Source organism: Oryx dammah, unplaced genomic scaffold (genome assembly GCF_014754425.2).
Source record: "Oryx dammah isolate SB20612 unplaced genomic scaffold, SCBI_Odam_1.1 HiC_scaffold_24, whole genome shotgun sequence".
NCBI lineage: Eukaryota > Metazoa > Chordata > Mammalia > Artiodactyla > Bovidae > Oryx > Oryx dammah.
This window is the reverse complement of record NW_024070208.1, coordinates 72,835,019-72,851,594: the sequence shown is the minus strand read 5'-3', so window position 1 is coordinate 72,851,594 and position 16,576 is coordinate 72,835,019. Positions and strand designations below refer to the sequence as shown.

General features: G+C 39.5%; 1 protein-coding gene across 7 annotated transcripts in view; it reads right to left on the bottom strand.

Annotated features, from left to right (window-relative positions):
• MBNL2 (muscleblind like splicing regulator 2) overlaps nucleotides 1–16,576 on the bottom strand; it is a 169,054-nt gene that overhangs the window by 25,017 nt on the left and 127,461 nt on the right. For 2 of the 7 annotated variants that reach the window (XM_040267361.1, XM_040267362.1), the window contains exons 6-9: nucleotides 12,597–12,650; nucleotides 11,801–11,954; nucleotides 4,310–4,345; nucleotides 2,915–3,009 (exon numbers count right to left, since the gene is read on the bottom strand). In XM_040267361.1, coding sequence (XP_040123295.1) covers nucleotides 2,915–3,009; nucleotides 4,310–4,345; nucleotides 11,801–11,954; nucleotides 12,597–12,650 — 339 coding nt within the window. The remainder of the gene's footprint in view (nucleotides 1–2,914; nucleotides 3,010–4,309; nucleotides 4,346–11,800; nucleotides 11,955–12,596; nucleotides 12,651–16,576) is intronic. The other 5 variants (XM_040267364.1, XM_040267365.1, XM_040267363.1 and 2 more) reach the window with 5 other exon arrangements.

Sequence of the window (16,576 nt, the reverse complement as noted above, 5' to 3'; positions counted from 1 at the left end):
TTTATATTGCTCAGCTGTGTCTGAGTCTTTGCCACCCCATGGACTGCAGCCCACCAGCCACCAGGGTTCTCTGTCCATGAGATTCTCCAGGCAAGAATACTGGAGTGGGTTGCCATTTCCTTCTCCAGGGGATCTTCCCAACCCAGGGATGGAACCTGGGTCTCCTGCATTGCAGGCAGACTCTTTACCGCCTGAGCCACCAGGGAAGCCCGCATGTTTTGTGTTAAGAACAGATGGCTCAGTGAAGGAAGGGATGTCTATCATGCACTCAACTCTGAAATCAACAGCACCCCTTTCTTCTCTGTGTGTTTAGGGCTTTCCCGGTGGTTCAGACGGTCAAGAATCTGCCTGCAATGCAGGAGACCCAGGGTCTCTGGGTCAGACCCTCGATCTCTCAGTCAGGGAAGATCCCCTGGAGAAGCGAAGGGTTACCTCTATCATCTCATGCTTTGGGCCTAGCATGGCAGCTAAGGAACTGTAGGTTTGTTGAATCTCAAGAGCTGGAAGGGACCTTGGTGGCCATCCAGTTCTCATCTTCCTTTCACAGGCAAGGAAACAAGATTCATTTTGTTTAAACAATACACATAATTCACATCCATACGATTCCATGTAAGGGCGAAATCTTAATAAGAGGAAAACTTGCCATTTCCGAGTCATTAGAAATCTCTCTGAATTCTGAATTCCTGGGCACTGAAAGAATTTTCAAGTTCTCTTCTAGTGGCTCCGCTCCTTGAAACTGTATCATATCTGAGAATTTATGTTTACTATTAGTTCTTTTTCTGTTATGTTCTTGTGAAAGAAGAACTTCATCAAGAGCCACAAAAGGATTTCTCTTCGTCATCACTGAAGCCAAGTCCAGCAACGATTATACCTGATAAACTGCAAAGCACAGGATCTAGGATTCTTGAAGCTACCATCAGGCCTGTAATTTTAGTTTTTTGGACTTAACTGAAGTTAACTTATTAGTTCCTTTACCAGTCACACTGTGCTGAAAAGTGATATATTTTAGTTTATGAATAGCTTACGCCTCTTCCCTACACAAATACATAAGCTTACACGTAGGCATGTGATCTCTCAGTATTTTTCTACTAAATGGGGCCAAAAAAAATCACTAGGTTGCAAAAATATTTATGATACAGGATCAAGAATTTATCATAATAAAGGGACATAACCTAAAACTCCAAAGTATTTCTTTATCTTGACTTCCTGTTCATTCCCAAGAAAGAGCTCTCTGTATTAAAAGCACTTAACTTGCCATAAAATATAATGTTAAATTCCACTATAACCAAAACTATATTCCACTTGAAACTTGTTTTATGAACGGACCTTACAGCAAAACTTCTGTCAAAAATCACAAAAACATAGCTCAAGAAGGCTAGACTTAGACATAAGAGAAACATTTACAGTTCCCCTATTAAGGACCCAGTAAAAAGAGGAGCTTTGAACCTAATAATGGAAGGACACACTGTCTCTCCCTTTTCCTAACCTATCGTTTGAAAAAAAAAAAAACAAACTCCTCCAGCTAAGAAACTGATGTGATGTTCTTTGTTACATCTGTGTGGAAGCCGAGTTGGCTCTCCTGAGAGGGAAGCTGGTTTGTTGAGGTGGTGAGTGATGAGCTGAAGCGCTGTCACTGGCTGGCGTTGCCTGAGTGCCCACCTGGCCTCTCTCCCCTCCCGCCTTTGTTCCTTTCTGCTCTATCACTGTTCAGAGGACACGGTGGGGAGCTCACAGATTTTGCCTTCGTTTCCTCATTCAAGGGCACTCACACCTATCTTTTCAGCGATGAGACCTACAGCTCTGGCAACGCGTATTAACTTGAACAAGGAAGGAAGTGTGAATCAGCGCTTCCCGCCTGCAGACACACTTCCTGCCTGCAGAATGGAGTTTGGAACCTGCCATTTATTCCCAGACATGCTTTTTCCCAATTTCTTCCATTCCCTGGGACCTTCCTCCCCTTCTTCCTATAATTCTTGTCATCTTTTATCAGGACAGTCGATTTTGTTAAAAACAAAACAAAACAAAACAAAAAAACCAAAACGCTACACTAAGAACAAAACCAAAAGGGCTCGTCTGTGAAGGGAGCGCATGCGCAATCAAGTGTTTGTTTTTTTTCCGGGCAAGCGAGAGTGGACGCTCACACTCCTCTCCTGGGACCCCGAGCACACACGTCTGCAAGTTGGTTGGCTGGGGTTAGGGTTACAGTCAGCCCGTGACGACAGGAAACAGCCAACTGGCCCTCACTGAGAAATAGTCCATCCATGGTCTTACTGGCACATGCATTAAACCAAAAGAATTAAACGCCCCTTTATCGGTTATATCCAGCCTTTGTGAACTCGGTGGGCCGGTACTCTGCTTCCAGTACCGTCTGGCTCTCCCTTGGGAACCAAGTGAGTTTGAGGAGCACACAAGACCAAGGTGAAATGTTAACCAGAATCATTCAGACCTCAAATTTGACACTAAGGAAAAAAGGGATGCTTTCCTCAGAGGAGAATGTTTCTTTTCCTCTACAACAGATAACAGGGTCTGAATGAACTGAATCCAAATACAGCCAATTTCGAAGCACCCCCGGGCATGCTCTTCTCATTTTTTTTTTTCCTCCTGTGACAATTCACAAACCACTGGATACATAATGCTGTATACTAAAAGGAATGTAAGCCTGTCAGGTTAATTACACAATATTAGGTACGAAAACAAACAGTGCAACACAAAACATAGCTACATCATTATTTGCAGTAAATGTTAACTCTAAATAAGTGCAACCTGTCCATAAATGCTGGCTATAAACTAATCAAAAAAATAAAATTTGATGGATAAACATGAAAAAAAAATTCTCACCGAGAATTTTTTTTTTAAATATCAGCACTCATTTAGAGTTTGGGATTTGTGAAAGAAAGCTTTAAAAGGAGCAAACCTGATTGGCTGTGGCTGTTGCTGCGAAGGGGACACTTGTTGCAGGAGTTGTTGCTGCAGAGACAGTGGCTGACGTAGCGCTGTGCATCATGGGTACTTTCAGGAGGGGAACCATGGGAGCAATGAACAGGAGGGTGTAGCATTATGGTAATAGAAGTGGTATTTTGGCATGGTGAATATCAGAGCAGCAAGCCATCATGGGTTAAACCAGCAGATGGCATGCAATCACAATGCAAAGCAAGGAAGCATGGGAGAGAAATAAAAAAGGGAAAATAGCTTATTACAAGTACAATTAAAGGAAGTTTTAAAACATAATCAGTGATTCCCAGAAAGGCCAAAGTGGATTACTTTGGTTGATGTATTTATAAACATTTTTACTTCTAGCAATAGATCATTCCCAATTCAGAGCCTATGGTGCCTATAATAAAGGGTGCTTCTAAAAATGCAAAATGTAATGTCCAAATCAAGTAAGACTATATGATATTCATTTTTTAATCATCATTCTAAAACATCAGAACCTCAATATGTAGGCCTAATTTGGCAAGTCAGAATTTTCTTGGAATGAATTGCGGTTAAATTGACATTTGGGGGTCAATTTGGGGCCGCCTGTTTGAACTGGAATTACTGGGGTTGTGATTTATTTGGGTCCATAAACAGTGAAGCAAAAATTATGGCCTTGATGTAATTTCTAACACACTGTGAAATATGTATATATATTTCACACTGTGAAATAGATAAGCAAATTTTACCAATGTTTATTTTTCTTTACTGTAAATGGAACTAATCCACCTGTCCTTAAGACAGACTTTTGTACCAAGGCTTTGGGAAGTGTGGGGATAACTTATGCATGTATTATTAAAAGTTAACATCTATGGGAATAGTAAGGTACAAATACTCATTACAAATAAAATCAAGAAGTATAGTAAAGCAAGGCAGTTGTGACATTTGTTTTCAAAATACATCCATTTATAATCTTTTAAAATAAGTACTTCTGGGAAACTCTGATAACTCTAACACACAGCAAAGAGGAGATAAAGGCACACCACATGAAACTTTAAAACATTGATGAAATTAGCCTGCCTCTCTGACAAAGTAAGCTTTTTCTCCCCCTTACACTAAACCGTATAAACTCTAAATAGAAACAAAATACAGATCATTAAAAAGCAGACTCGTACTTGTGGTTTCATGTCTTGTAGTGGTTGTTCTAGTCACATTAACATGGTCATTTTCTTAAGTATATGAGTACATTTTAAAACCTCAACGTTAACTCTAAAGCCAAATAAGCCTTCAGATCTACTAGTTCCTACAGCATTTCTACCATCTCTGAAATAAATCTCAGTCAAGTGAAGGTATTGTACATACTATAAAAGACAAATAAAAAAAGGTTGGAACCTACCAATACTGGTAGCGGGTGTCATGCACAAAACTGACCCTGCATGTCATGCAATGGTAGGTGGAAAAAAAGTGAATAAAGGGAAAGAAACAGGTTAGCGGTTTAGAGTTAACATTCAAAGTGAGATTGAAGCACAACCAGAAATAAGTAGGGTTAGTTAACACAGTCTTTTAGAGTCATTCACATTTTCAGTGCGGACACAGATATATCTGACTTATTTTAAGCCGATATTCTTCACTGCTTTTCATACTTATGGATTCATCTCCATCAACATGATTCTAATAAGAATGACATGTGATCATGCGGCAGTCTCCTTTCTCTAAGACCTCACAGTATCTTAACAGACATTCTCCAGTTCCTCCTCCGAGGCAGGAAGTGAGTATTTTACAGATGAAAAATCTGAGGCATAGTAACTACTCCAAGGTCATGCATCGTGGGAGTCAAGGGTAAGGCTAGAAATAGAAATCTATTCCTAAAATCCAGGTCAGGTTTGGTATTCACTAGATCACGCTGACCTTATTGCATCAAGAGTTTGCTTGTGTGATTGTAGAATGTTTTGTGTCAATGACAATATGAAAATAAAAATAGTAATTAAGATTCTGTACCCTCCAAATCAAAGGGTTGTGGGTCAGGTGAATTGTAGATTGCTGCTTGAAAGCCCTCAATGTAGGAAGAGGTTCCCCTGACAGGCTGACCAGGATACGTGTGACCTATTTTCTGTTATGAGATTCATTATGATAAAGGAGCAGTGGCTTCCAGTAAAACTAAGCACTGCTTAGGCAGAGGCTCTGCAAAACTGCAGAACTGGGGCTGGGACAGGACTGGAGTTAGGGGGTTTGTTAAGGCTGCTACTAGGTGATCCCTGAGGAGTACTTTTGGCGAAACTCCTAGGAAACCTCAAGTAGGTGTCTAGGTGGGTAGAAGGGAGCGAGGAGGGGGCTAGGTTTCAGTCCTTCCCTGGGAATAGCTGTCTTACCTGTGGATGGTCTTATTAATATACCTGAATCAGAAAACTGACCATGAATATAACACATGTTGTGGAATACCAAAAAAAAGAAAGGTATTAAAAGGAATTATCTACTTCTGGTTCAGCTCCTTGAAAATCAAGGTAGTGGAAGGATTCAGATAACTGAAGATTGGGTGTCATGTGGCTGCCAGAGAAGCAGTTTTTAATCAAAGTAGGTATATCCACTTAGGGTTTTACACCTGCCTTCTGAGACACTAGATAAAGACTCTGAGATGTTTAGGTCTTTATTCTCTCTGCTGAACTGATCACACCTGAGGGAGACTTTTGGCTTGATCTGCATTTTGATCAGGCCAATATTAATAACTAGTCAGAAAAAGAGGCTATTTAACTGGGCTCCTCCTGGATTCTTCAGCAAACATGTGCTAATATATCCAACTGGAAACACACATACAAGCACGTCCAAATCCTGTTCATGACACCCTATCATTCTAACCTTCTTCACAATGAAACTTCTGGAAAGTTGCCTACACATACACTTTCACTTCCTTGACCCCATCTGTTCTTCAGTCCTCTCCAATTTGACTTTCATTTTCACCTCTCCACTCAAACTGCGAAGTCATTTCTGCAGTCAGATGGAGCACTTCCATCTTCATCTAACTTCCTGAGTCATGGTAACATTTAGCACTTGGCTGCTCTGTAATAAACCACACTTTTCTCTTCCTCTTGGATTTTCTGATGACAGAGACTCACACACACATATACTCTATCTCTATACACTAGAGTTTTTAGGGCTCAGACTGATTCCTTTTCATCTACTCTATACTTTTCTTCTAGTATATCATTCATTCCATGGTATCAATGTAGGATTTAATCTACAAGCTCAAGGTCTCCAAATTTATGTATCCCTCCCAGATTGCTCCCCTGAGCTCCAGGTCATTCCATCTAACTGCTTATCCAGACTTTTTACTTGGGAGATCTCACTAGCATCTCAAATTTAATACACTCAAGCATTTCCCACAGCACCCGTTTCTGCACCTCCAGACACGCTAGATGGGACACATCACTGTCCATGTAGCAGCTGTAGCCTAAACTGAAAGCTCTTCTGGATATCACTTTCCCTTGTGAAATTCCCTGGTCCAACTCACCAATCAGAGCAATCCTGCTTCTAAAATGCACCATCTGTTTGTCTGTTGGTCCATCTCCACTGCCACTTCTCAGCCTGATCACCATGACATCTGGGCTCAGATATGCAGTAACATCCTAACTGGTCCTCCTGCCTCCATTCTCATCCCCATTTAGTCCAGGCTCCATTCTGCTAGTGGAGTAAACCTTCCCCATAGAGGTCTGTTCACTTCTCTGCTGCAAATGATTCACTGCCTTCTCACTGTTTTTAGGATAAAGGTTCCCATGGTCTAGTCTGTCTGCCCAGCTCATCTTATACCCCTCTCCCCCTGGCACCAAGATCCAGACAGATCAGCCTCTCATTTCTCTGAACCAAATTCATCACGTTTGGTTTGCCTTTGGGCTTCTCCCAAGCCCTCTGCCTAAAAATCATCTGTATCCCATTTTCAAGTCTTAAGGTATATGTTGCCTCTTCCAAAAACTGTTCACTTGTTCTTTTACCTATCTTCACATGCCACTGAAATCAGTTTCCATTTTAAACCTTATTCAACTCTTTACTTCATTCATTATACTCATAAAAATTTTGATTATACATTTATATGGCTATTCATTGAAATCCACCCCTCTTCTTCCACTGTAAACTCTGGAGGGCAGGGTTCACGTCTGTCTACATCTATGGGGTACACAGTAGGTAGTCAGTTAACTGAGTGAATGTTCTCATCTGCCAGTGAGAGTGTGTTGGGAGCAACTTGTTCCTAAAATTCATTAGAGTACCCAGTTTGTGAATGATTTCAAAGTCAACTATGGCTGGATTCAAAGTTACCCCTTTAGAAATTTCACATTATTCTTTTACATTCCAACATGGATGGGCTTTCCTGGAACACACACAAATGTCACGGGGTTGCAAACCATCAACAGCGGCTCCTGCAGCCACATTGGGCTAGGGGGCGCTATCCTTTGGCCTCTGTTCAGGATGTGGCTGAAACACTCAACCAAATTAATGTGATGAGCATCCCTATGGGGCCAAAAGTGATACAAACTTTGTGAAAGTTGCTCAGTTGCGTCCAACTCTTTGTGACCCCATGGACTATACAGTTTATGGAATTCTCCAGGCCAGAATACTGGAGTGGGTAGCCGTTTCCTTCTCCAGGGGATCTTCCCAACACAGGGATCGAACCCAGGTCTCCCACAACGCAGGTGGATTCTTTACCAGCTGAGCCACCAGGTAAGCCCGATATGAATATTTGAAACACATGATTTTTGCAGTGTGTGGCTATCTTACTCAATGTCAGATTCTTCTCCTGATGTTCTTTCTAAGCCCCATCTCTGCCTTTTCACCCCACTGTCACCCTCCCCCCCCAACACAGCCTCTCCAGTACATCACACTAGAGATACAATGGACAATTTGTTATTCCTCAAACACACTCTTCCCAATCCATGCTCTTCCCCCTGCCTGGGATGCTCTTCCCCCACTGGTAAAATTTTCCTCTCCAAGTCCTAAGGAAATGTCTCCTCCTTTGGAAAGTCTTTCTTTCCAAAGTCAGTCTTTCTTGCTCCATGTCGTTTCTCACCACCACCTACTGTAGATCTGATAGCCAAATACACTGTCTCTCTCTTCTTCACTCTCAAATTCCCTAAGGTGCTCTGCATGAGATTGGACTTTTGCCTTGTTCTGAACTCCTTTGTGTGTTCCTACTCCCTTGGAACCCAGAACAGACCATGTGTTTGAGAACAGCTTGCTGAATTAAACAGGATAAATACATTCTGCTGTGGTTATATACATAGCGTTTCCACTAAACACTGACCAATCTTTCATCAAGATGTGTGATAAGCTTATGTAAGAGTATGGTTTCTGATCATTAGGGAAGATCTGGGCTAGCACCTTCCTGTTCTACTTACTCTGTATTTCCAACTTAATGAAATAAGTCAATGAGAGAGCCAGTGGGTCATCTCTGTTCCGACTGGTAGAAGCATTTCACTAAGGCATTAATTCTATCAACAAAGACTTTTCAAACGTCTTCTGCTTCAGTTGCACAAATATTTCAAGTCTAGAATCTCTGAGTAGGATTATCGGGACACTTCCATGAATTATATATTCCACTTTGCAGCATAAGCACAGCCTCAGTTTTCCCATCTGCAAAATGCAAATAATTATGCCTGCTACTGGCAGAACTATCCTGAAGAGTAATGTGATAAGAACACTTACAGGAACTCAGAATAAACCTGTCAGAGAAATGTCAAGAATTATTATGCTGCTATTTTTGTGTGTGGTTTTCGTCACTTTCCTAACAGAGCAAAGGAAAAGTATAACCACTAGGTTAAAATAATTCCTATCAAAAAAGGAAAAAATCCCACTCACTGCAAATGTGCTAGGGCATCAACCAGAGTGATAATTATATTACCATGGGTTTGGGGAAGAATCCCATATTTTGCATAATATTTTATATTAGTATCTCCCCAGCCTGGAGGCAGAGTTCCTAAAATTCAAAGTCGCATTGTATCAATGGGAGAATTTTAGCAGTATATTAAAACCTTCATTGCGAATGACCTTTCAATAAAGCATAACTTCCAGGATAACATAAACATTTTTTGTTTCATCTTTATGATAATTGTTAATGTATTTATAGAAAAATCAGTTAATTTAAAAGTAACGAGCCCTTCATTTACCAATTAAAAAAAAAGTTTTGAGCATCATCATTTAATTTGCAGGATTTAAAACAACAATGATTAACAAAGACTGATTATCATCATTATAATCTCAAATTAGGCTAAAAATGTGGCCTATGAGAAAGAAAGCTGAAATAAAAACTACAGGAAAATAAACACTGAATTTTCTGTTATGGAATTAACTAGGGGATGGACTCTGCTCTGTGTGTGTGTGTGTGTGTGTGTGTGTTTGCAGTGCACTCAATTGTATCTGACTCTTTGAGACCCCATGGACTATAGCCCGACAGGCTCCTCTGTCCATGGAATTTTCCAGGCGAGAATATTGGAGTGGGTTGCCATTTCCTCCTCCAAAGGATCTTCCCGATCCAGAGCTCGAACCCGAGTTTCCTGCCTCTCTTGCATTGGGAGGCGTATTTTTTACCATTGAGCCATCTGGGAAGCCCGGGACTTATGCTAAAATCCTTTTAATAAAATTATTCTTTCATCATTTAAAAGAAACATGTGAAAACGTCACAGAAGTTGAAATACACTTCATAGCATGAGATCCACATGTCTGTTCACTATATTTATATCATGTTACAGATGTAAATACTTCTAAACCACAGAATTAAGTGGACTAGGACCCACTGTTCGGCTCCCAAAGCTCACTCACTGGAGGGTTGCTGGACACATTTGAACAGTTCTTAAAGAGTCCAGCAGAGGGCGGAAGTGCACAACCACAGTGCCCTCTACACAAGTGTCTCACCAACTCTAATCAGGTCATGGTAAAAAAGGGATGTTATTTGTTCTTTGGCAGTCTTTAAGTGGTTTCCAGGTGAAATATTTTTAAATGAGAATTCTTCCAGTGATTTGACAAAAAGAGGAAGAGTTAAGTATGGGTTAGAGGCCTTCAGTCTTTTGCATGGCTTAGTTCCAGGGTTTCAGAGGCATTCCCAGAAAATGGTGGTGGCATTACTACCCAGTCAGAAACAGACTTGACTTTTTCTGTTTTCCCCCTCAGTATATTCTTCCACATTTTTTTCTCCCTTAAAACATCTAGTGATGAGGTCTATAAAATAAGACACTTGGTGAAACCACACAGAACCTCAAGAAAAGTTTACCTTCTAGTAATTATTTTATAAACATGTTACATCAAGTGGATTACAAGTACTATTATTGCTGTGCTACAACTGCATTTAAATGTTACCAATTAAGGCTGTAATCGGACAAGAGTGAAGCCCTGATAATTATTGATTTAGAGACTCACTCTATAAGTCTGTGAGTCTATTTATGTTAAGAGAACTAAACTAAGAAAACTGTATGCTAAGAACCACTTTATTCACACAGTTGATATTTTTACTACAATCTAAATTTTCTTAATAATAATTCATTTCAAAGTATAGATTTTATATGAAGAATAGGATAGAAATATTTATTCAACTCCCTCCTATGTTAATTCCAGATATGCTACAGTATTTAAGAAAATGGTAAGAAACCTGAAAAGTCCACCCAAGTGGATTGGGATCATCAGTGTGCTTCTTTAGGATAAAATTGTTATTCATCTATATTGACCTTTAAGTCACTATCGCGGGATGAAAATTTTGACTTCAAACTAAGAATTCAGTGGACAGTCTTCTCTCTAAAGCTTAAGTCACTCCTGGTTCTTTAAAAAAATTTTTTTTTTGGATCCTCTAGCAAAGTTTATTTTGAAAATATTATCCCTGCGTTTAGCTCAGGTTAAAAGGTCAAAACCCCAGCCATTTACGGTGACTCTTTGTGTTTGTATATGTATATAGGTCTGTGGTCAGGGAGGTGGGTAAAAACATGGAGGAGGGTTGGCATGTATTGTATTTTTCCTTCTTCACTTTCATCTGATGTTTTACACCAGACTCCAAAAGAGGACTCTGGCCTCCACATATGGAGGCCGGCTGGTGTCATGTCTTGTAAATCAAACTGGTCTCAGGGTAACTGGGTTCTAGGTCTTTTTATCATTAGTCTTGCCACCTTGGGAAGTCACCTCACATTTAGGGGGCCTCAGCTTTCTCATCTGTAAAACAATCAACTGGATGCGGAGATCACTAAGACTCCTTTAACCTTCAAGAGTCTATGATTAATAGAATTCATTTCTTAGTAGAATGACAGAGTTAAAGCACCTTAGCACCTACTATTATCAGGCATTGGCTTAGAAACTGAGGATAAGAGATCTCTATATTTGTGAACTTGGTGGAAGTTGAGAAGGATGGCAAAAGAGAGAGAATGGATGTAAAAACATGAGTAGAGGATTGCTTTAATTTGAATAGCCTCGTTTTGTTTTTTTGTTTTTGTTTTTTTTTTTAGTGCTCTGAATAGGAATAGAAAAAAAAAGGTTAGTATTTACTGGAATTGCTATTTTTAGGTCATTCAGGGTTAATGACAAGTTTCAATTGTCACACATAAGAGGTCTTCTTTACATAAACAATTTTACACAGTTTGTGTAAATACGAGAAACCCAAAGCCCTAACTGCTATTTGCTTCTCATGGGTTCAGTCGGTCACTTAACTCTACAGAATATTTGGCTTTAGAATCCTAACCATCTTTAGCTATCTTTCCAAGCAAGGTAAATTATCTAGATAGCTAGGACAATGACAAGTCTCAGGCTGTATTTATCGTACCTTTGAAAAAGCAAACTAGATGCCACCAAACAGCTTAAAGGAATGAGAAAGAAAGCACATGACCGGAGGGCACACGGACGCAGGGCTTGGAACTGTCAAGGCACGCACCTGTCGGGATGAACGCGGCGTGCTGCTGCAGCTGCGCGCTGCTGAGAGCCTGCTGGTAGTGCACGACGCTGGGGTTAAACACGGCGCTGGCACCGTTGCTCTTTTCAAGTGCTTGTCTCTTTGGTAAAGGGTGAAGAGCACCAGGAGGGAAGGCCTATAAGTGAAGAATCGGATAAGACATGTATAACTCAAAGTAAACACACCTTCAGTGTCCACAGAGATCATCAAATCGCAACAAACTTTTAAAAAACGACAGCTAAGGAGATGCCTCTGCCATGCACCTTAATTTAAACAGCGGCAATGTCGAATGAGTGAGAACTTGTTATTGCGAGCGAAAGCATGACTTCGGTAACCCCAAAACGGTAGCATCTTAACTAAGGAAAAGAAAAACTATCAAGCAACAACAGCGAAAAATGACTTCAGCTTTTAAAATGAGTTAAACTATTCTAAGAGGGGGAGGGGGAGGAAGCATTTGTGTTATTAATATTAATACCTATTCTTTTCTTTAACTAAAAATGGCAATTTCTTGAATTTAAAGGTTAATTAGGATTATCATGAGCATTTTTTTACGAGCCAAGTAATTTAAATTTGCTTCACTCTTTTGGAAAAGGTATTAAAATTTGTTAGGATTAATTTATTCCACATATTACATATGAAAATGAGATGGCTAAACACCTTATTGAATTTTTCTCATTAAACATAATGATTGTTTGCAACCGATATTTTACAAGTAATACAAATCTCGATGGTTCTCTGAAAAGCTACATGCAAAGCGAAAGGTGAAAGGTCAAAGTACCAGGTCTACAGATGCTTCGAGAGGTCGCTTCATTGCTTTGGCAGTCGACTGAGTCTTTTAATAACAGGCAGCGAGCACATGATGGCAGTGGGCCAATGGGATTCAAGCGAATTAACATACAGGTAAACAGCAAGCAGAGGTGCATCATGGGAACGGCATTGCATTGTGGATAGGTGAGAAGGAAAAAAATATTCTGAATGCAATATACAACGTACAAAACACTAGGCATGCACAACAACAAAAATGTTCTCTAAAGAAATGAATATTACACCTTAAATTAGTATTGAAGCAAAAATGCATCTACTATACCTTAGTTAAAAGCATATAAGAGAGTAAAATATAGATGTTTGAAATTCAGGAAAGTTAATTAAAACAGCAGCTTGCATACACACCATAAGCATTTTTATATTGCTTCAGAAAAAAATGCAAAACTTTCAAGGGCCACAGGATTGAAGAACTTCTGATAAGTTAGTTTCCAAATATAAAATAATAAATGTACCATGTATAAGATCCAAGTTGAAAAAAAAATATGTCTTTAACTTTCATAAACGTAAGTTTTAATGATGATCTAGCCTAACAAAATGAAGTGGCAAACTGAGACAAACAATTCAGGCAAAAAAATACTCAAACACAAGATTATTTAGGCAAAACGGTTTGGGTTTGGATCTTAATTTTTTGTCTGAATTATGTGGATAATTGTCTCAATTTTTCTCTTCACTCTGCTAGTGTGGATCTGACAATATGCAGTAAGCTTCCAAACTTAACAAGTTTTGAATTTGAAGAGTAGGTTTGTCAAATTTCCATTTCATTCCACCGTATGGTTTCTAATGACTAACTTATCTTCCATTCTGTTTTCCACTACATTTGAAATTTTTATTCAATTTATGGCAAACAACTTACCGGGATTACACTGAGAAAATACCCTTTAAAGAGTATTTGGTATCCTTGGGTATCAAAATAATTTTATCTAATAATTCTATTCGTACTTTTAACTACAATCAGTGACCAACCCACTTAATGAGAGGTGGAACTCTTGGCTAGAACAGGTACAATAACTAAAAATAGCAAAAACAGCTAAAAAATAGCAATGAACTGCTTGGACTATAAGAAGTAAGATAATATCTTTAACTTATAACCATCCTTTGGGCAGATAGTTTCATTTAAACAGCTGAAATAATAATAAATAGTGATTGATTTAGACCATGATGAGAAAATCTTCCTGTTCCTTGATAATTGTTGTAAGAAATCTAAAAATTTTATGATGGAATTCTATGAAAATAAAGTCAAAGGAATAGCTCCAATGCAAAAAAAAAAAAAAAATGAAATACCCCTTTTCTATGTTTAGCACAATAGGTAAATCCCTGAGGCTTGTATAACAAATACAAAACGTTTTATTCTAAGGCTCTCAGTTACAAGTATGGCATTTGGAAGAAAATGGGATAGTAAATAACCCTTAAAATGGGAACAATGAATGACATTTTCCTTGGCCAATAAAGAGCTGTTCTTCATCATTTGATGTTTCAGGATTAAAAGTATGAAAGTGACAGGAGATATAGGGCTAAGGGTGAGTCGAGGGCGGGGGTGGCGGGACTAGAAATAAAGTGGAAAGGACTATAGGGAGAGAAAAGGTTTAGAATGGCCAATGGAAAAGATGTTTTGGAAGGCAGTCTGGATAGAGGCCATCACAGAGAAAATCATCGTTCTACAGGCAGAACTGTGAACATCTGAAAAAAACCAACAAGATTCAGAACAAGAAAGCTTTGAATATTCTTTACTCCAATGTCAGTTTGCCATGATGTAACTTTCATGACACCACTTTTATTTAAGATCTTTCATTCCAATATATTTTTACATTGCTAGATAATAAAAAAATTTTTTTTGCTTACATTAGCATATACTGACTACATAAGGCTACATAGCCTATTCTCATAGAGTGCACTAACAACATTAACTGGATGAAACAAAGTGAATGCGTCAGTCACTCAGTCGTGTTGGGCTCTGTGACCCCACGGACTGTAGCCCACCAGGCTCCTCTGTCCATGGGGTTCTCTGGATAAGAATATTGGGGTGGGTTGCCATTCCCTTCTCCAGGGGGTCTTCCCAATTCAGGGATCGAACCTGGGTCTCCCACATTGCAGGCAGATTCTTTACTGTCTGAGCCACAGGGAAGCTTATTAACTGGATGGTTAAACTCAAAATCATTTTGGCCTGGACTTTCTGGATTCCATTCTTCCCTTCCCTTTCTCAGTCCTTGGGAGATAAAGAACACACCTACTCTTGGGTTGATCTTTTCTGATATGCTAACTAGGAGAGTGATTATGTCTCTAAAGCCTGGTGCTTCTGAACAAAATTTTCAACAAAAGATCATTTAACGAAGTCTCCGAGTAGAAAGAGAGATATTAAGTATTTCTCCCTAGGATAAGCACCTGAAAGGTTTATGATCTCTTTTTTCCAAACCTCATTTGATGAATGTAATTTCCACAAAAATTATAATAAACTAGGAATTTAAAGAAGCTGAGAGCTCTAAAGTGAGCTAGACACTGACAGCATCGTTCTTTCTACCACTCGCTTGGGTTTCCTTACTAGATGCAAATATCTTGTCTTTTCAAGGAAACACACAGCTCCTGGAGTGGACATATAAATATCTTGCATGTCTCACGCCTTGAGGGACACGTGTGGAATGTATTTTAAAAACTGTATGGGTGAATAATCACGTTATAATATGCCTTTGTAGTACACAGATGTTCTGTTTTAGAGGATATTATGTGACTGCAGCCATATATTTACCTATATTGAAAGATCTTCAGGCTTAGAGCAGACCTCAGAGATCCCCAAGGCCAGTGAACTTTGGGAGCTTCCTTAGGCACCTACGCAGAGAACCAGATTCTCTTTAATTGAGCTCCTACTATGTGCCAGATACTGAGCATCCATTCCAGCTGGCATCACCAACATTTCTGATCCTCTATCCCCTCTCCAAGCCTTCTCTATAGTGTGTGTGCATGTAGCCAGGCGTTTCATTTTCTGGATCAAGGAGCAAGCCAACTTCAAGGCAAGCAAACCAACTGCCCGGCCTTAGAGGTAAGACCAAACCTGATTCTTGACTCGTGGACGACAGTAACCAGAGCTGCCACTTCAATGCAGAAGAAAGGGATATGGACACGTAGGATGGAATTCAAAGTTCCTGAACATGTTTCCATGACTAGCTGATGGCAGCTGGTCTTGTTTCTTTTTACAAAATAAGTATCTCCTGGTGCAGCCCAATTTTGGTGTGTGTGTGTGAAGAAAGACTGTTGTCTTGAAGACCAGATACCCTTTGTGTTAAAATTACCAGAGAGAAGCTCTGATTTATTTTCACATTTGAAAAATTCTGGTGAGGATGATGCCCATGTTTTAAGAGCTAAGAGATGCCTCTTTCTCTGGACTCAAAGTTTGAATTCATTTTCAGGGTCCAATTAATCAAAAGAAGCAGAAATTCCTGGATAACAATAAAAACTACGCTACAGAAATTCTTGGAGCTCAGGCATGGAACCCAGGTGAATGGAATACTAATATCTTCTGGCTGCAATCATCACACCCATTCATTCTCTTAAAGAAATAAAACAATCATTTTTCCTTCATGGTGCTTGTTACTAGAGTAAGAAGACTTTGACTTCATCCAACTGCAACTGGTTTCAAGTGAGCCTCTCACTTTCAAAAGACACTGCAGATTCAGTAACTTTCATGTCACTGTCAGAAAGAACCTGAGGCTTTTGTTCTGAAACTACATTCCTTTGGGTTGTCTTTGAGGACGATGCAAGACCCCCTGAAATATCAGAACTCCAAATCCAGCACAGTGTAACAATCGAGGAAACTATGGCAACTAAACATGCTGACATCTACTCTAACAACCTTTGTGCATTTTGATGAGAAGGATTTGCAACTGCACTAAAGAAGGGCACGTAGACTCACAATTTAAAGAAATCGGGCTGTGTGTATACATG